Source organism: Bubalus bubalis, chromosome 21 (genome assembly GCF_019923935.1).
Source record: "Bubalus bubalis isolate 160015118507 breed Murrah chromosome 21, NDDB_SH_1, whole genome shotgun sequence".
NCBI lineage: Eukaryota > Metazoa > Chordata > Mammalia > Artiodactyla > Bovidae > Bubalus > Bubalus bubalis.
In genome coordinates, this window is record NC_059177.1 from 14,806,866 (window position 1) to 14,826,955 (window position 20,090).

Below are 20,090 nucleotides of genomic sequence, written 5' to 3' on the forward strand. Positions count from 1 at the left end.
GACTACTTGATGGCCAGCTGGCTGAGTACATGGTGGCCTGGGCACCTGTCTCCCCAGCTGGTCTGGGACTTCTAGGATCTCAGGGGCCGAGTCTACCTTGCCCAGCGCCCCCTTACCTGGGGCAGTGGAGCTGCTCGACAAGTATTTGTAGAACTAATAGAGGAGATACTGAGGGCTGAGATTTATTGAGTGCTTACTGTGTGCCATCCACTGTGCCAGCACTTGGCACCTTTTAATTCAGTGAGTCCTGAAGAGGGATTCTGCTGGGGGAGTGGAGCAGACCTCTAAGCTGGCCCCTCCAATTATGTGTGTGTGTTTAGAGGTAGATGTACCTTCCTGCTAGAGAAGACCAGTCACTTGTGTTACTTGTGTAGTGACTCACACGGGCGGCGTACATACTGTGAAAACCGCCTCCTCAGGGAAAGCCATCCACAGCTTCCTGGACCCTGCGTGTTGGAGCTCTTCTTCAGGGATGGGGCTGAGGAGGGAGTCCATGCTGGCCCCCTACTTGGAGCCCCGACCCTGCATGGAGTGACAGGTCTAGAGACCTCAGCAAGAGTAGTGAAGGCAATCAGGATGAAGGGCCCCTCAGGTTTCCTGGGAAGGAAGTTTTTCTCTGATGCCACTTGAAGGGAAACAGCCAGGCAGGACCTGTGAGTGTGGCGTCAGCACCATCTGTTGGCATATGTGTATACATATGATTCATGCTCCCAAGTCTCGGGATTTGTGTGTGTCTGTGTCTTTGTGTGGGCCCGTGTGAGCAGAGATGTGGCTACCCTCCATGGAGCCACCCCTCCCCATGACAGTAACTGCAGCGGAGGGGCTGACCCTTTGGCAGTCACGGAGGGGCCTGGAGCTCTCCTGCAGCAGCCCTCCCAGCTCAGCCCTGTGCCATGGGGAGGGAGGTATACTATTCCTTTGCCTGGACCCACTGCCTCAAAGTCCTCTTGCTGGCGTCACCTCTGCCCTCTGCTGCCAGTGCCCACCAGCAAAAAGAGGTGCCTGTTGGAATAGCTGGTGGGGGGCAGAGCTGCCCAGTAGTGGGTAGCATGCCCACCCTGGGTAATCTGCTCAACTGGAGGCCACGGCTTTTGGAGGCCTGCAGGCCAGGGTTAAATATTAGTTCTGTGTCTTTCCATGAGCCTCAGTTTCTCCATCTGTAAAATAGGGTGACAATCCCTTGGGTTATTGGAGATCTTGATGGGGGTCAGGTTTACACAGTAGATGCCCACTCACTGGGATCTGCAGTGATCGTGAAAATAATCATTATTATTACAAACCTGAGGGTCTGAATCTAAGGAAGAGCCCTAAGGTGTGGGTCGGCAAGATGGCTAGGACCATAGTGCCCCCCGAATCTGCAGAGGGAGGGATGCCCACAGATGGGCCCATGGCCTAGGATTGGCCTGGGGCTATGAGGATGCTCTGGTGAGGGGGATGGAGTGTGGCTGGGTGGCTGGGGGATGCTCCCAGCCCAGAGCCCTCTGCATCCTCCTGCACGTGTGGAGCCCTGTGGGTCTGCAGGGTCCCCTGCAGGGGACAGGGGCAGTGAGCACCTGCCCAAGGGACTGCATCTGTTCGTCCGCAGCTGGCGTCTCATCCCAGAGCTCTTGCTGATGCTGACAGGGTGTCGGTCTCCTTCTCTGCTGTGGCTAAGCATGCCCGGGGATATTGCCCTCCTGCCATGGGATATTGGCTCTGGTCGCCTTTGAAGCACCTCTTCTGAGAGAAGGGGCCCAGCTGGCTGTTTCAGGTTGGCTTCCAGGAGCAGATGGAGTCCTCAGATGGAGCCTTGTTCTCTCAAGGCCTAAGGCTGCCCTGTCCAGCCAGGCTGACGGGGCTGCCCTCCTAGTGCTTGTCTGCTTTCTGCTGCCGCAGGGCCTGCAGGAAAACCCCTTTCACCTGGTCCAGGGTCTCATGGTACATTCGGAAGTCCTCCTCCTTTCCCTGCAGAGCGTTGCCTAGGGCAGCCTTCAGCATTTCATTCTCCTCCACCTGGATGGCCAACCTGGACCACACAGAGAGAGGGCTCAGCAGGGCTGAGCTGGCACGTGTGAGCATGTGTGCATGTTTGCGAAGGGCCCTGGGGCTGCCAGCACAGCTGCTCTTCACACTCAGGCTACTCTCTGACCAGTCCCCTCCTCTCAGGGACCCTCAGGGAATAATACCATCTGGGATTCCTCTCTGGGCCCACTCTGAGCTGCTGGGCCTAGTATCTGGTAGTTCCCCAAATGTTGACTGCCTCAAGGCATGCGTACTAATTTATAGAGGTTCCCCTTCCTTCCTTTCCCACCACGGCATTTGACCTTAAAAAGTTTAAGTGAATGAGAAAAGTGGGTTCAGTAACCCACACATGATAAAGCTTTTCTTGAGACCATGAGATCTTTAGTCACGGTTGGGTCTCTCTGCCCCCTGATGGCCGGCCACTGAATGGCAGGCTTAGAACCCAGGACCCTGCAGGACCAGCCTTCTGAGCAAATAGAAGTCACGGGGGGAGCGATGTGATCCCTCTGCCTGTCAGGGCACCTCCACCCATGCAACATCACCCTTTTCAGAAAAAGGGGCAGGGAGCACCTGGTGGTCAGCTCCTCCATCTGGGATTCCATGGGCACACTGGAGAGCTGGGCCGAAGATGGGTCCTTCCTCTCACTTTCGCTTGGGTGGTGCCTGGTGTTAGAGGCAGGCAGACCTGTGGGGCAGCAGTGGCCACTTTTTGTGATCAGGCCATGGCTCTGTATTAGCACTTCCCCCCGCCCAACCCCCAACTGTCCACTTCCTGCTTTTCCACTTTTTGAAACATTATACGTCCTTCAGGTTATAGGCTGCCTCCCTCCAGGCCCTGCTTTGTACTGAGATGGCTCCTCTTGTTAATGTTTCCATATTTGCATTTTACAAGTTTCTGGAAGTCAGCTGGGCCTGGAAGTCAGGTCTGGCCTGCAGGTTGGGTCTGAGTCGAGCGGTCATCGGACCTGATGCTCTCTTACCATTGGGCCCCTCACCTCCAGCTCTATCCATACATATAGGGGATCCAGGGTGGCTGAGTCCAGGGGACAAAGAGTGCTCAGAAAAAGAAATCAGAGCCCACCCAGTGGGGAACTCCAGTACTATCACAGTATCAGAAAACCTCTGTGCTGAATAAGACCTCAGGGGCGGCCTGGTGCAGGGTAAGTCACCTGACATCAGCAGCCCTGGCTTTTACTTCCTGCTGTGTGGCCCCAGGTAAACTGTCAACCTCTCTGAGCTGATCTCCTCACCTGTTTCATGAGGAGAATAGTTCTTGCCTCCAGAGCTCTGTGAGGCCACAGTGAATGCACGTCTGGCCCTCAAGGCCTGTGTGATGGAACCACCACCTCAGCACTTCATGACTTCCCTACCTGACTTCATATTCCCCTCCCCATGCTCCAGTCTCACTGCCTCCAAGCCTCCAGCCATGTACCCACCTCAGGGCCTTTGCACTTGTTCTTCCCTCTGGTATCTATGCCACATCCCCACCCCCTTCTGCTGTCTTTGCTCAGATGTCAGCTCATCAGTTAGGGTGACTGCTCCACAGAAATCAGCTGCTCTCCGTACCTCCTGTCCCCTTCCTCTGCTATGAGCCACAGCACCTGCCTCTATCTGACCTACCATCCTTTGCTGGTTTGTTTATGGTTCTTTTCCCCACTGGCATGGAACTGCCACAAGGGACCACATTTCGCAATCAGGCTTCCTATTGTATAGGTGAAGGGGTGTGCTGTGCCCCCCAGAGGGGTGGTGCATTTCCCAGGTCACAAGCAGCATGCACAGAAGCCACACGGTCCCTTTCTCTCCAGGCAGTTGCCCCTTCCTTGTCCAGGCAGTGCCAAAGTAGTTTTTCTTACTGTGGCTTAGCCCTCCCTAGTTGGGAGCTTGGCTGCCTGGCAGGAGTAAGTCCAAGGTCTGGAGACACTATATCCCTAAGGGACCTGATCTGAGAGCTCTGCAGAGCTAAGCCCTATAGTCCTTCCCCAGCCTGTACTCTCAGCAGCTCCTGGAAGGCCCGTGGAGTCTTGGCTCTGCTGGAGGGAAAAGGGCTTTACTCCTTCTCCGTGCCCTACTTCTGGCACGTCCTACAGTATTCTGATCTCACCTGCCCTGGGAAAAAAGATCTAAGTGTCCTTGGCTGGGGGAGGGGTACTGGGGTGTTGAGAGGCAGGGAAGTGGGGACAACCGTCCACGCCAGAACCCGGAGGGGTTGGGATAGAGATATCAGAGAGAGGCAGACCCATCATCTCCACACTGAAGATTCTCCCTCCCCAAAAATGGCTTCTGGCTCTGGCATCTCGCACCCCCACCACCCCACAAGATGCTGCCACCTGTGGTCCAGAGACTGTACCTTAAGAACCACTGTGTTAGAGCCATAGAACTGAACTTTTAGTTTAGGACACCTAAACTGCCCTCTTTCTGCAGCTGGTGTGGTCATGTGACTAGGATCTGGCCAATGGGATGAAAGCAGAAGTGACTTGCGGAACCTTAGGGTCCTGCCCTTGGAAGCTAAGGGGCTCAGGACAGAGGGCAAAGCCAGGCAGCAGCCCCTCCACCAGGGTGGAGCTCAGCCTGCCTCTGCTGCTGCGTGTGCTCTCCCCCGGCCCCCCAGTCAGAACTAGGAGCCCCAGAGCACCGTCACCCATGTGGCCCTGGGCTGGTCCCACCCCCAGCCCTACCTGTTTTGCTCCTGGGGGCTGCTCTCTGAGAGGCTGACATCCTGCCCGGCTCCAGGCGCATCTTCTCCAGGTGCTGCTCCAGCACCACGGCGCGGTGCCGCTCTTCCTGCAGCCTCCTCTCTGACTCCAGAAGCCTGCTGTTCCTCTCCTCCACCCTGGTGATGAGAGAACAAGGGCCACCATACTCCCTGGCACCTGCTCAGACTCTCAGAGAGCTGGGCACATCTTACACCGGAGGGCACGGGCTCCGTTCTTCCTTATTTTTATTGCAGTAACATAGATATGTGCATTTAAAAACCATATAGTTCTCTCTAAGCCTTAAGGTGAAAAAATAAAATGCAGCCTCTTCCCACCCCTCCTCACTCCCAATTCTTGCTCTCCAGAAGCAACTACTTATATCGCTTTTAGCTGTTCCTTTCACTACTGCCATATTTCTACAGATGCTTATGCTGCTATTTTTTAAGGCTTAAATATAATCTTATGTGTATATCTTATGCAACATGAGATTTTAGTTTTATTTTAATACTTTCTCCTTACCAAACAGAATCACCTCAACACCTCCCAATGTAGTTATATTACCATTATTGGGGGCTGAATGAATGTTAGGTAGCATATTTGTTTTCTATTGCTGCTGTAACAAATTACCACAGACTTAGCTTAAAACAATGCAGATTTATCGCCCCATGGTTCTGTAAGTCAGAAGTTTAGCAGGTCCTGTTGGTTTCTCTGCTCCAGGTTTTATAAGCCAAAATCAAGGTGTTGGCTGACCTGGGCTCTTACCTGGAGTTTCTAGGAGAGAATCTGCTTCTAGGCTTGTCCACGTTGTTGGAAGGCTTCAGTTCCAGTTGAAGGACTCAAATCCCTGTTTCCTGTTGGTTTGTTGTCTGGGTGACTTTCAACTTTTAGAGACTACTGGGCCCTCTCCATCTGCAAAGCCAGCCGGATACCCTTTTCATGCTGTCTCTGACTTTTTCTGTAGTACCTCTCTGACTGACCCCAGATGGAGAAATTTCTCTGCTTTTAAGGGTTCAAGTGATTAGATTGTGTAATCCAGGATAATCTCCCTGTTTCAGGGTCCATGATGATTATTACATCTGCAAAGTCTCTTTTGCCATATAACATAAAGTATTCACAGGCACAAGAGTGGGGGTGAAGGACACAGGGAACATAATCCTGTCTACCACAGGGGGTTACATTAGGACACTCAAGAGGCAGTATACTCATGATTACTTTTTTTTTTTTTTGGTCATGTCACACAGCATGTGGGATCTTAGTTCCCCAACCACAGATTGAACTGGGGCCCTCTGCAGTGGAAGAGCTCCAAGTCCTGACCACTAGACTACCAAAGAATTCTGGACATTTTCTTTCTTATTTGCTTGTTTTGCTTAGAGTTTGTGATTGCTTTCTGTTTGTTATTATGATTGCTTATTATTTTCTAGATACTTGTTATGAATTTATGGGCCTTCAAGCCCTTGTTATTTGGCTATTTCACCAAAGGATCTGATTATTTTCTTACTGAGTTTGAGGCTATGGTCCTTCTTTTGGTGAGGTATGGCATTTCAGACTTTTGTGATACCAAAGGTTTAGCTAGACAGCCAGGACTCTTTGAGGTTTCACCCAAGCAAAGGATCACATACACACATAGACCCATGCAAATCAGAATGGGAACCTGGAAGTGTAAGAACGGTGTCGGAGGAAGCATTCTTCCCACCTTCCCGGTGTTCTTCCCTGCCTTCAAGAAGGAACAGAATGGTAACAATTTTGAACAGAATACAACTACCAACACAGAACTGTATGCCAACACAGTATACAGCTAACAATGTTAGTTTCAACGTTCCTTGTTATTTTGAATGTTCCTTGAAACTTTATTTGCTGAAGCAAATGACTAAACAACCTAAAGGTGCATCAACAGGGGAAAGACCAAAGGTAACATATTCACACCATGGGATATGGTAGAATATGATGGAGTTGTGCTGCTCAACACAGTGTCTGCAGCCTCGTGTCCACATGTAGCCATTCAAATAAAAAGTCATGAAAATAAAATAAAATGTAAAATTCAGTTCCCCAGAAGCTCTGGCTATCAGCTGAGAGAGAATCACACATGTGTGACTCTGAGAGTATCTCTTGAATGTTGCACCCTAGGTCTCTCGCCTGCCCCACCCTCACCCCAAACCTGCATGGAGAGGCCCTGGAAGATGAGGCACCACATGGAAAGGGAGGCGACGTACAGAACAGAGGCGCCCCTACTGAGCTAGCTGAATGGAGCATGTGAGTGATCCCGCTGGCATCATGTGAAGCAGAATTACCTAGGCTACCCACAGAACGGTAAGAAAGAATAAATCATGTTTGAGGCCACTAGGTCTGGGATGGTTTGTTAGGCAGCAATAGATAACCGAGTCACCTTGCTTCACACACGCACTGCCCCAGACTCAGGTGCAGCTCAAAGAAAATGGGAAAGAAAGCCATAACTGAGTGTGTTTCTTCCATTGGATAGGCTGGAGGCTTGTGCTAGCCATTATATTTCAGTGACAGAAAAAGAATTTATGTTACTTTTTCTCCTTTGCTTGAGCATGTCTGAAATTCATATCCTCTCTGTGTACATACTACTGAAGAGAAAACAAAGCTGATCACCCCCTCACTGCTTAGGCAGTCGCTGTCCCAGCACCTCAGCTCCTTTGGTGACTTACTCCATCTTTTCCTTTGGCAGTTTGCCCCTCCTCCATTTAATTTAATTTTTTTTTTTTTTTTTTTTTGGCTGCAGTGTGTGGCATGCAGGATCTTAGTTCCCTCACCAGGGATCAAACCCATGCCCCCTGCAGTGGAAACATGGAGCTTTAAGCACTGGGCCACCAGGAAAGTCCCAGCGTTCCTCCATTATGTGAGCACCTGGAGGTCCTTCCAGTAAGGGTGTCTGGCCTTTGTCCAGGGTTGACATGTGAGCCACCCAGGCCAGCTAGACCTTCTCTCCCAGGACCCACTGGCATAAGAACTGAAATCCACTGGGCCAGCATCATTCTCGTGGCCCAGGAGAGACTACTCCAGGGTTCCTGCTACTAATATCCCTGGACCTTCTTGGGCTCCTCTTCTGCCCTGCACCTTGGAGACGGCCAGCACTTTCCCACACTCTCCTTTCCCTTGACTTAGCCAGAATTGGTTTCTGTTGTCACCGAAGAGCCCTAACTGACATGTGACATGGCCTGTTCAGGGAGATACTCAGCGGTATCCTTTATATTTTTCAGTGTGGAGGTCACATGGTTGGGCCATGTGTTGGCCTGGGCAGCTACAGTTCTTGCCAAAAGTATCACTTGAGAGAGGAACACTGGTTTATCCGAATAGAAATCTGTCAACAACCCCTTAGAGGAAACCAAACCCCCGGTCCACTGCCTCAGGCCACACGCTTCCCTCCCCCAACCAGGAAAGCCCCAGCTCCCCATCTCTCGGTGACCCTTTTCCTCTTTGTTATTTCAGGCCTCAGTCTCGCCTGGAACTTCTTCCCACCGCAGCCTGCAGAGACACGGAGTGCAGTGCCGTGCTCATCCTAGATCTTTCTTACTGGTGAGTTGACTTGACTGATGTACCTACTTCAGAGTCCCTTCCTTGAGACTCCCACCTCACAGCCACATGCGTCCCAGGACAGGGCAGAACACAAGTGTGATGACGGGGCCCCGAGACTCAGGGGCACTTGGGGGGCACATGAGATGTGGCCGGGAAGGCCCGGGACCAACACTATGGGAACCAAGCTCACCAATGGGGTGGACCCAGGCACGGACACGGCCTGGCCTCTGTCCAAGAGGGATGCCCCTGGGTCAGGCTGCCCACCACCAGCCCACCTGGGCCCACGAGAGTGTGTCCCTGGCTCCAGGCATTACCGTTTCTGCAGGACGGTGACAAACTCCGTGAGCCGGTCGCGCTCCACCTCGGCAGCCTGCCAGAGGGCCTTGAACTCCGTCACCTGAGTCTGCCAGCCTTTTTGTTCAGGGGAGTCCAAGAACCTGGGGACCAGGGTGGGGGCAGAGGTCAGTTAAGGGTTACCTGAAGAGATGCTTATCCCTGTGAGGGTGGGAGGGACTGGAAGGACATTCACAGGTCCTCAAAGGGAACCAGAGAGAAGGAAGACAGTCCAGTCCCTTCTGGCCTCTTCCGCTGGCTTCTTCTCAGCCTCCATTCCTGGCTCTGCTGAAGTCTCTCGACCTCACTTAGCTGGCTCCAAAGCCATTCCCCACCAGGACTAGAGTTTCATCAGCACCTCTGTCCACCCAGTCCCTGTAGGGGCCTGGAATCAGTATGGTTGCCTTGGAAGCTGACTCTTGGGCACCTGGTGGTCCTACCCTGGGAACCCGTGTGGTGTGGGACCTGGCCGCCCTTCTCAGTGCCAGCTGGGCCCAGCCCCTCCTGTCTCCCCGTCAGCCTGTCCTGGCCCTCCTGTATTTCCTGGCATGACCCTCAGCCCAGTCCTCTTTCCTGGGCCCTGGACTCCTGCTTTGTAATTTAGTCAGTTTTCTCCAGCCCTGATCCAGCCCATCTCTGGTTCCCTTCTTACCACTGGACCTTACCTGCTGGCTGGGGTTGGGACCAAAGGGGAGCTCTGCACGCCCCCACCCCCAGAGCGCTTGTACAGTGCCAAGCTGCTCTCTCCTTTGCCCTCACCCTTCCTAGGGAGACCCTGGTGAGGCTGACTTGCTCTTCCAGAACCACAGGACATGAGGAGGGCTGGGCTGGGGCCAGGAGCCCAGAAGCTGACTGGCTCCCCTCTCTGGGCCCCAGTCCTCCGCTGAACAGGGCTTGGTTGAGATCGACTCTAAGGACTGCAGGCTCCTCCCTGTTCTGGTTCCTAAGTATACTCGAAGGCTTTGCCGCTCAGTGTGGTCTCTGAATCAGCGAGCTTGCTGGAAATGCGGGATCCCATTTCCTGCAGGATCCTACCTGCGGAGTCAGAACCTGCTCTAACCTGGCAGATCCTCAGCTGATTCGTGTGCACAGTGAGTTAGGAAAACCTACTCTAGTCGCCTCTGTGATCTCACATGTTGGGGGAAGGTGTTATCCCCTCACTCCACCTGCCTCCCAGGCACCGCATCTGAGCCAGCACGCTAGCCCTGACAGACACACTCTCTGGGATCACTCCTACTTGCTGAACATCTGTCCTGTCCCTGATGGGAGGGAACTGTGAGCTCCGTGAAGGCAGGACTCACATGTGGTTGGCTTTGGTAAATATGTGTCTTGTGGAAGACACAAGCTTAAGAACCAGCAGTCTGGCCAGCCTGGGGCACATTGGCTTCTGCAGCCCTTTGGAGTGCAGAGGTCATGGCCGCATAAGCCAGGCAGGGACCTTGGGGTCATCTTGTCTATCCTCCTGCTCTCACTACTGTGATAACCGCCTCAGAGCGACAGAGCCTCAGTTCTCCCTGTGCTGTAAGGAGAGTGTGACATGGGCCCTTGAGGCTCTGAGTCAGACCCCTCTCCCCACTGCCGTTGTGGCCCCAGGCTGATGGAGGGGCCATCTGCAGGGCTGCCCTCAGCCCATGGTGCCTGTGCCGCCAGATGTCAGGCCAGAAGCACCACCCCCAGACACTTCCTGGGGGACCGCCCCCAGGATTTGCCGAGAGCCACACAGCAAGGTGAGTGTGAGACAGAGGCCCTTGAGAGGCCTCAAGCAGAACCTGAGCTGACCTGCCCAAGGAGTGGGGGCAGGAGCTGACAGCAGGAGCACGGCTCCAGTGGACAGTACACAGGACAAGTGAGGCAGGACAAAGCAGCCCCTTGTCTGTGAGCTGGCAGGAAGGACAAAGGGCCATTGGAGTGCTACGGCTTGATTCTATCAACAAAGAGCGGGCCAGAGAGCTGAGGGGATATCAGTGGCTTCAAGTGGGAACCGTGTGACGTGAAATTCTCCCCCCTAGAGATGGACTCTCAATGGGCAAGAGGAGGCAAGGGAAGGTTCTGGGTCCTAGGCCCTGGAAGGTTCCTGGTGTGAACTCTGGTAGCAGAAGGAACACTAGGCCAGGACTCCTATTGTGAAGCCACTTGCCCTTTCACCTTAGATAAGGCCCTGGACCTCCCTGACCCTCCATGTCCCTATGGAAACTGGGAAGAGTCCCCAGACGTGGCCTGGCCTCAGTTTCCCATCCTTGTAATGGGATGGTAACACCAGCTAAGTGATCAAGGATGGGAAGTCCTGTGAAGGCATGGTGCTGAGAGGGCTGGGTTCCTACCTGGGTGAGGCCCCATGAGGACTGGGCAGGGAAGGCCATGTGAGAGAAGATTCCACCAGTGTGTGGCCCAGGCTGGTCACGGAGCTGTGCAAAGACAGAATGGGCTCATCACCATGGGCAGGCAGGCTGGGCCCAGCTGTGAGGGGAGCAGGGGCCAGCAGGGACCTGGGAGTGGAGGAGGGGGCAGTGCTGGCCCTTAGAGCCACCCTGTGGATTTGCCGCCCTCCTTTCCAGAACTCTAGCTTGCTTAAAAACAAGACAGAGCCCGGGGACATCAGAGCCTCGAAGGGTCCAACACAGGTCTGTTTGAGAATCCTAGAAGCGGGTGAGAATTGAGGCCAGCTGGGAACCAATTTTACAGACAGCTGCAGCCAAACGCTCTTGAAGTAATGGTATCTGGAACTCACTGGCCCCTTCATACAGACGCAAGACTGACAGAAGGGGAGGCCCACGTATCAGAAAGACAACACCACATACATCGTAAAATTGCATCCGGGGCTTCCCGCCCTTTCTTCTGAATAATGAAGATGCACTTCCCGACCCAGCTCCCCACCCCATTTTTTCTTACCGAGAAGATCCAAGCCTGCCAGCATGATCGCCTGCTGAGGCTGGGGGCTTGGTCAGGCCAGGGTCCTCGGGGAGCTTGGTGGAGGCCCGGCTGACCTCGGGCCCACTGGAGCCCTCGTCTACTCCTTTATTCCGAAGATACTGCAGGGAACAGACGTGGGTTCCATCATCAGGGCCTTGGCTCAGAGGCCTGGAGAAGGCAGGAGGGGGCCTTGGCTTGATTTCGGGGCTTTCAGGGGATATGAAAGAGGCTTCTTTTCAGGAGCGCAAAGCGAGGCCTGTTGGGTGAAGGCACTGCTTGCATGATAATAACAGCTCATAATGCCTCTCTTCAGAAAGGGGGCTTCACAGCCAGAGGAGGGTGACCGGGCCAGGAAGCTGAGCCACATTCAGGTCCCAAGGGGAGGTGAGGGGGCAGGTCCACCTCTCCGGGTAGCCCCACCCACACGGGGGTGAACATCAGGTGTGACTTCAGGCCTTTTTCAGCTGGAGATATGAAGACCTTCCAAACACCTGAAGCCAAGAGCAAGGGTTGGCAGCCTGGCCGGGAGGCTGGGCTTCTCAGGCCCCCACCTTCCCGCATCCCTCCCTCTTTCAGATGGCTGGTGGGGCCAGTGGAAGGAGGAACGTTTGAGGACCCCCAACGGGAGGTCTGGCCACCATCAACAGCGGGACAGTTGGTGTGAGCCCTGAACAACCTGGCACGTCCCTTAAGCCCTGGCCACCCCGAGGAAACTCGCCATGTGCGCCCTTTTGTCTGGGGTAGTGCTCGGCCCCCAACTGCTTGGTGTGACCTCTGAGGTGAAGGTCAGTCCTCTTTTCTGTGCCTGGAGCCAGGACAGCAGTGAGGTGGAGATACTGTGACCTCCAGGCCTCTGCTAAGGTAAAACATCCTCAGGAGCTCATGCGTTAGACAGGCATTTACTGAGTAGCTAACTACTGTGTGCTCGGTCCTGGGCCAGGCACTGAGGCACCACCGTCGGTGCCCCCTCAAGGAGAATTTGGGAGAGAAAACAGGAAAATGATCACACTGTGTGACAAAAGTTTGGCTTGGGGATGCACAGGAGATAGGAGAGTACCCGGGAGGGGCTTATAATACAGACTGGGAGCCCCGGAGCTTCCTGGAGGAGCTCTGGACTAGTAAGATGTCAAAGCTGAAGGGGAGGGTAGGGAAGTCGTGTGCTTTGGGTATGTGCACAGGCCCAGAGTGGGGAGAAAGCGGGGCCATGGGGGAGCTCAGTGGCATCCACGTGGTCAGAGTGGTGGATGGTGGGCAGTGAAGAGAAGATGCAGGAGGGATGGCAGCAGGAGCCAGTCATATGGTGCCCTGCAGACTGGACGAAGGAGTGTGCTTCCCTTCTGCTATCCTGCTGCCTGGAATGTGGATAAAAGTGCTGGCACTGTGGCCACCATCTTGGGTCATGAGGATGAACGCCACAGCTGGGGAGGAAGAGGCTAAGCTGGCAGGAGCCTGGACCCTTGAGGGCCAGGTGAGGCTGAGGGTGATGGGGAGCCACAGACAGGTTTTACAAGGAGCAGGGAGACAATCAGATCTGTACTTCAGTGAGGAAAGGTGTGTGCAGCGTGGGCCGGGGAGCCAGATGGAAGCAGGGAGCCCAAGCGGGGCAAGGTAGGAGATGGTGCAGCCCGAGGGAACACAGGTGGAGAGAAGAGGAAGTGGCTGAGGCTTCTCTGGGTAATGGGTGGACTTGCCCGACTTGGGAGCCAGCAGGCTGAGCCAGCGCCCTGCTCACCTGCACACTGAGCTGCCCAATCTCCAGCTCCAGCTGCCGCACCTTGGCCTCCCGCTCAGCCACCATGGCCCGTAGTTGGGCCACCAGGCTGCTGCTTCGCTGAGCCTCGCTGTTGAGCTGCTGGTCTAGGCGGTGCTGGGACACTCGAGTCTTCTCCTCCTGCAGACTCAGGCTGCCCAGAATCTCCTGGAGCTGCTTCAGCTGGTCCTGTGGGGCCATGTGGGAGGGTGGGCGAGGGGAGCCACGACTCTCAATAGAGAAGGACAAGAGAAGACCAGCAACCCACCCCTTCCCTGCTCCTCAGGAACCTAACAGTGGGACGCTAGTGTTCCCTTGAGAAGGAAGAATACTTTGCCTGCCCTCAGCGGGTATTCAACCAGGTTTTCCTGTCCTCAGCTCCTTTCTCCTTGAGATCAGGGTTAAGAAGGACATCCAAAGGGCTTCCGGGAGCCCCATCCAAGGAGATTTTACGATCAGATAAGTCTGGTTTGAATTCAGTTGTGTGGCCTTGGATGACTTACCTAGCTATGAAATTGGATTATGTGTTCCTAAGGGTTATCTTCAGAGAAGGCAATGGCACCCCACTCCAGTACTCTTGCCTAGAAAATCCCATGGATGGAGGAGCTTGGTAAGCTGCAGTCCATGGGGTCGCACAGAGTCAGACACGACTGAAGTGACTTAGCAGCAGCAGCAAGGGTTATCTTCCCTGGAAGAGGAAGTGGCAACCCATTCCAGTACTCTTGCCTGGGAAATCCCATGGACAAAGGAGCCTGGCAGGCTACTGTCCATGGGGTTGCAAAGAGTTGGACATGACTGGTGACTCACCATCATAAACCACACCCCAAGAGCCCAGAAGGGTGTGCTGTTGCTACCACACAGACAGGGATATGCACTGGCTCCCCTCAGTCATCCTTTCCATTCCTCCATGAAAAATAACCCAGGGTGTAACTGCATCTGCTCCCCCCTACATCCTCTTCTTCCTCCTTTGGGGTCCACAGGCTCAGTGGCTCATGGCCAGCATCAACCTCTCACAGCAGGTCCTCTGCTGGCCCTCTGGCAGCCTCTATGCTGCTCCTGTGCCCAGCGCCAGGCTTTGGGGCTGGGCCCAGCAGAGCAACGAGCTCCCGGGCCATGTGGGTGGCATGTTGGGGTGCATGAGGACTCCGGGGGCTGGGACTGGGTCACAGGTCTCTGGTTGGGGTGGGGGCCCCGAGGTAACTGTACCATGAGGGCATCAATGAGCTCATCGTCATGCCGGCCCTTCTCCACAAGGGTCCCCATCTGACTCCTGAGGGTCTTCACTTCACTCGACAGCACCTTGTTCCGGGACCTCATGCCCTCAAACTTCTTTTTCAGCTCTTCGAGCTCTCTCTGGAGGGCATCCCGCTCCGCCGCAAGTTTCTGTAATCAGAGGGGGCAGTCACAGGCTGCAGGGCTGAGTGGGACCCTTGGTCACAGCTGAGCCTTCACTGCCACTCACTGATGAGGCCAGAGCAGAGAGGGGTTGGGACCCCATGGACTGTAGCCCACTAGGCTCCTCTGTCCATGAGATTCTCCAGGCAAGAATGCTAGAGTGGGTTGCCATCTCCTCCTTCAGAGGATCTTCCTGACCCAGGGATCAAACCCACATCTCTTGCATCTCCTGTATTGGCAGGTGGGTTCTTTACCACTGAGCCACCTGGGAAGTCCCAGTCTGTCTTCTGAGGACCCTCAATCCCTGCCTGGGTGGCGAAAAGAGAAAAGCCATGCTTTGGTGGACGACACTAAGCCTAATGTTCAAACTGAAGTGTCTCACCCCATCAAGAGCTAGTTTCAGGCCCAGCATCTCCATAACAGCCATAATGGGGCCACCCTGATACTCATGAAATGGGCTCGGGGTGAGGAACCAGTCAGGCTGCTCAGGGTGGACCAGCAGGGCGTGAGGAGCATGCACAGAGGTGACCCCGAACCTCAGAGCCTCTGAGTCTTCACAGACGTGGTTGTGGTCTCCCGGCCCCACATGCCCCTGACCTCCTGCCGGGCACACTTACCTCCCATCCTTCCTGTTTTTCCCTCTCCAGGTTGCGGATCCGCAGCAGATTTTTCTCCTGGGCCGACAGCTTCCTTGAGTCAGGATAGACAGACAGCTCACTGGCTGTTTCTTCGGACCGGCTCCGGGTCTGTCCCAGCTGTTTCTCAAGCTCTCTAACCTGAAGGTGGTTCCACAACAGGTCTGCAGTGAAACTCGACCCCTCAGAGGGGCCGCCCTGTGACGCGATGGATGCATGACCCCCCTGGACAGATGACACCGCAGTTCCAGATGGGTGTGGAGGCCCCTAGGAGAGGGACTGTGGTGGGGGAGGGGTGGAAGGGGTCTGTGGCAGCATCCTGAGCAGAACAAGGGAAGACACTAGAGAGGCTTTGCTTGGCAAAGAGAAACTTCAAAGGAAATGAGAGAAATCACCCTATCTCTGAGGCCGAGAAGCAGATGTGGAGCCCCAGGAACTTGGGAGGGAAAGGACAGCAGGTCTCAGTACCAGGAATAGCTAACAGACAGGCCACCTGAGCCTGGGGACGCTCCTCGGGAGACCACGGGCTCCTGCAGGAGATGCTGCGAGGGAGGGCAGGGTGGGGAAGCTGGGAGACCAGCTCAGAGCCTCACTGGCTGTGACTCTGCAGATTACTTCTCTGAATCTGAGGTTCCTCATCTGTTAAGGGTAGGGGATCTATGAGTACACCCTGTATGTTAGGAGAGTTCAGAATCCCAACTTGTCTGAGCCTGGGAATCCCCAAGATGTTTCTTGGGGTGACAAATCTTGGGGCCCACTCCAGGGGAAGAACACTGGGATTTTCATTTTAAACAGGTGCTATAGATGATTTTTAGGTTAGGCAGCTTTGAGAAACCCCAAAATGGCCTCAAAATGACGGCGGAAGCCCTCAGCACAGGGCAGATGGAAGTCATCCTACAGAACAATGGCTTTATCACTTTGAGTTTAATGTGGATAACCCCTAGGGCCCTTCTAACCCTGATTTCTGTGTCAACACAACATACATGGTGTGACCCTGAAAGTGTTAGTCACTCAGTCATGTCTGACTCTTTGCCACTGTGTGGACCATAGTATGGCCCACTGGGTTCCTGTGTCCATGGCCAGGAGAAAAATTCACTGGGATCCCTGGTAAAGGGCTGCAGGATCAGCGCCCTCCTGTGGCACTGTGTGGTAATTCCATTTAAGCGCTAAAGAACACTTGCTTTTATCCATTTATTTACACAGCTTTACAACACTAACGCAACCCACTCCAGCGTTCTTGCCTGGAGAGTCCCAGGGACGGGGGAGCCTGGTGGGCTGCCGTCTATGGGGTCGCACAGAGTCGGACATGACTGAAGTGACTTAGCAGTAGCAGCAGCACAACACTAACAATAATAACTAAAGTGCTGAGTGCTTATTATGGCCAGGCACTGTGCTGGGTGCTTCCCAAACATTATTTTGTCTAACCCATAACAATCCTATAAAGAAGGTATTATTATCTCCATTTTACAGGTGCGGAGACTGAGACACAGAGATGAAGAGATTTGTTCAAAGACACCAAACATGTAGACCAATGACTGAGGCCAGACTCAAACTCAGGTCTCTGGAAGCTCAAGGCCACACACTGGTTGTTAATTACAGTTTTTTGGAGACGTCTTCATTTGGCTTCAAGGATCCCACAGGAGACCCTGAGAGTAAAAGCCACTGGAGAAACTGGGGTGAAGGCGAACCTGCACGTGGCAAATCGTGGAAGTGGCCCACCTAATCGCGTGCCTCTTAGTTTCTTGGTCCAGCTAACCTCAGACAGCGTTTCCTCCATGCCAGGCACTGTGGCAAGCGATTTACACATGTGCACGCGTTCAGTCCCCCCACAACCTGTAGGGTAGATGCCGTCATTATCCACAGTACAAAGAGGAGGGAACTGAGACACAGAGATGAAGCAGTTTGCCTGAGGCCACACAGTTGGTGAGTGGAGAGCTAATATTTGCTGGTTTTTAAAATATATATATTTATGTATTTGGCCGTACTAGGTCTCAGTTGGGACACATGTTAGTTGTAGGATGTGGGATCCAGTTCCCCGATCAGAGATCGAACCCAGGCCCCCTGCATTGGGAGCATGGAGTCTTAGCCACTGGACCACCAGGGAAGTCCCAGGGAGCTAAGATTTGAATCCAAGCAGTATGGCTGCGGAGCCCCTACTCCCAGCCTCTTTGTTGCCGTTCAGTCACTCAGTCGTGTCCGATTCTTTGCGACCCCATGGACTGCAGTATGCCAGGCTTCTCTGTCTTTCACCATCTCCCGGAAATGCTCCAAAATATTTAGAACATAAAAAGGGAGACAGGCTAAGTTTTTTTTTTTGGTGGGGGGTGGGGTGGGTAATTGAAACTTTCAAAAGCCTGCAAGCATTTGGACAAAACTGGAAAAAGCCTACAATAGTCCTGCAAATTTACATGAACTAGGGGGAACAAATCTGCCTGGAGTGAAATAAATCAAAGGCATTTGTTGAGCTCCAGTGCCTGGCATGTAGTGTTCCATAAATGCCTGTTCATTAAACAACAAATGAAAATCAGGCTGGTTGGGGAGAATGTGAAACAACAGGCTTGCGAGTGCACTCTGCAGAACCTAAAGGCCTTTTTTGGGTTCTGTGTCTCTTAATGTGGGTCATCATGGGTCTTTCTAGGGCATCTCAAGCCTTATGTTCAGGGCCAGGAGGAGCCTGATGACTCACTCACCTTGCTCTGCAGGACAAGGATCTGTTGAGCCCGACCCCTCCAGGTCCCAGGCGAGGACAGGAGCTGCTGGATGTTCACATCTTCCCCAACCTCACTAGTCAAAACCTGAAAAAGGTGGGGCCTTCAGTATGACCCAAAGCACAGTATGTGCAGAAACAGTGCTGGGTGCCTGGCGTTCCCAGAAGACCCGGCCTCCACCTGCACAACCGCCCCCCTCTCCCGCCTCCCCACCTCAAAGGCCAGTTGACCACGCTCTACGAGCAGCTCTCCCTGGGAAAGCAGTAAACCCACCTTCCCCAGCACTTCCCGGTGATGCTCTGAGCAGACAAGGAACTGCTGACAGCGCCCAGGTGGGGCCGCCTGCTCCTGACACATTCTGGGATGGGTGAATCACAAAGTTGACCAGGACCTGCTTCCTAAATTTGTTCCCCTGTCACCCTGAACTGAGATTGTTCTGGAGGTTACAGGGACGACCTCGCCACAGGGCCTTGCCCTCCGTGCAAAGCCACAGACGAGGGGCCGTGTCTGAGTGCAGCAAGGCAGGGGCCTACCAAATGTCACTTGGGGATGTTTGCTTCCAGAAGGGCCCAGATTTGTGGTTGTTACAGGGAGATGTTCAGGCTCAACCTCAAGGCTTTGAGGTAGAAACAGTACACCCCAGCTTGTGCCCTGGGCCCCTCTGTAGCCTGTCATGGAAACTGATCTAGCGTACCAAGTCTCTGGTGCTTGTTTCCACAATAGAACTCTGTTTTGGAAATCTTGGCTGGTCTTAGTGGTTCCAGCAGGGAAGACAAATGCCAGAGAATTCACTATGTAAATAAAAATAAATAATGAACCAGCTGGGCCTGCCTCCCAAGTCTGAGCATTTTCCTTTGAAAGGGGCCTTTAATCCACAAACAACCTTTCCATTTTCTAAAATTAGAGACAGCAGAGGACAGGAGGTGGGTCTTGGTAGGCTTCCAAGTCCAAGGTGGCTTATTAAGGAGACACCCAGGGTCTGTTGGGGTACACATAGCACAGGGAAGGTTTAAGGGACTTTCTAGGGTGGACAGCACTGTCTTCCATCCAGGGTTGGGTGGGCACCACAAGGGCCTCTGTGCAGGGACCTGCAGGCAGCCAGCAATCCCCCTTACCAGATGGGTCTGTTTAAAGAGCTGGTGGAAGGATGTTACTGGATCTGGAGCCTGACCCAGAACAAGCAACATGATGCTCACGGGACCAAGCTCCTGAATGGAAGCCATTGTCCAGCCGTGCCCTTCCCAGCCCTAGTCCAAGCCATGCAAGAGGACCTGAACTCTGACCCAGAAGTACCTTCTGGGCCATCCGGAGCTCCTGCTTCACAGCTTGGATCTGGTTGCGGAGGTCACTCATCTTCAAGTTTGTGGCCGCCAGCCTGTCCTGCAAGACTTTCACCTCTGGGTTCTCCGGCTGGTTGGGAAAGACAGGGAGAGAGGTCACTTGAAACCTAAATAGTAATAATACTCACAGCCCCCGTTTCTCCAGGTGTGTGCAGGTACCACGCTGAGGCTCAACAAGAGGAGCCCATCTCATCATCATACCCACTGTGAGGTAGGTCCTGCCGTCAGACCATTGTGGATGCAGAGCAGAGGCTGGTGCAAGGTGAGCCCCTTGGCTTGAGGGACCTGGTAAAGGGGAGTGTGGATCCTGGCAGCCCAGTGCTGGGGCCTGAGCCCTGTGCTCAAGTGTGGCCCACACACGTGTGGACACCTGTGGTTGACCACAGACCGGGAGCATCTGGAGGAGGCTGTTCCCCACCCCCAGACACTCACAGACTGTGGGCTCTGCTGTGTGTAGAGACTGGCATCACAGCAAATCCACCCTCACTCAGGATGAAGAGGGAACGGGTTTAGCTTGGCAGGAGGGCCACAAACATTCTAACTCAGGGCCTCCCTCTCCTAGAATCGTCAGACTGGGCCTTGGACTTTCCTGGCAGTAAGCTCACTAAATAGAAATAAGGACCCAGGGCTTCCCTGGTGGCTCACTGGCAAAGAATTTGCCTGCCAATGCAGAAGACACGGGTTCAGTCCTTTATCTGGGAAGATCCCACATGCAGCAGAGTAACTGTGCCCATGTGCCATAGGTACTGAGCCTGTGCTCTAGAGCCCACGAGCTGCAACTCCTGAAG

General features: G+C 53.9%; 2 protein-coding genes across 8 annotated transcripts in view; one reads left to right on the plus strand and one right to left on the minus strand.

Annotated features, from left to right (window-relative positions):
- The window catches only part of LOC102405919 (atypical chemokine receptor 2), a 98,926-nt gene that overhangs the window by 3,390 nt on the left and 75,446 nt on the right, over window positions 1-20,090 (plus strand). For 2 of the 3 annotated variants that reach the window (XR_003105640.3, XR_006547511.2), the window contains exons 2-7: window positions 6,819-7,001; window positions 8,145-8,231; window positions 12,051-12,335; window positions 15,267-15,416; window positions 16,725-17,177; window positions 17,893-19,513. The gene's annotated coding sequence lies outside the window, so the exon portion shown is untranslated. Of the gene's footprint in view, window positions 1-6,818; window positions 7,002-8,144; window positions 8,232-12,050; window positions 12,336-15,266; window positions 15,417-16,724; window positions 17,178-17,892; window positions 19,514-20,090 lie in introns of those variants that run through there. The other variant, XM_044934247.2, reaches the window with a different exon arrangement.
- Window positions 1,782-20,090, minus strand: part of CCDC13 (coiled-coil domain containing 13) — a 32,615-nt gene continuing 14,306 nt past the window's right edge. The window contains exons 6-16 of one of the 5 annotated variants that reach the window (XM_006051782.4): window positions 19,256-19,372; window positions 17,945-18,049; window positions 15,237-15,395; window positions 14,431-14,607; window positions 13,207-13,413; window positions 11,454-11,593; window positions 10,886-10,969; window positions 8,546-8,668; window positions 4,677-4,831; window positions 2,572-2,686; window positions 1,782-2,005 (exon numbers count right to left, since the gene is read on the minus strand). In XM_006051782.4, coding sequence (XP_006051844.3) covers window positions 1,846-2,005; window positions 2,572-2,686; window positions 4,677-4,831; window positions 8,546-8,668; window positions 10,886-10,969; window positions 11,454-11,593; window positions 13,207-13,413; window positions 14,431-14,607; window positions 15,237-15,395; window positions 17,945-18,049; window positions 19,256-19,372 — 1,542 coding nt within the window. In that variant the 3' untranslated portion in view covers window positions 1,782-1,845. Of the gene's footprint in view, window positions 2,006-2,571; window positions 2,687-4,676; window positions 4,832-5,456; window positions 5,604-8,545; window positions 8,669-10,885; window positions 10,970-11,453; window positions 11,594-13,206; window positions 13,414-14,430; window positions 14,608-15,236; window positions 15,396-17,944; window positions 18,050-19,255; window positions 19,373-20,090 lie in introns of those variants that run through there. The other 4 variants (XM_044934245.2, XM_044934246.2, XR_326972.4 and 1 more) reach the window with 4 other exon arrangements.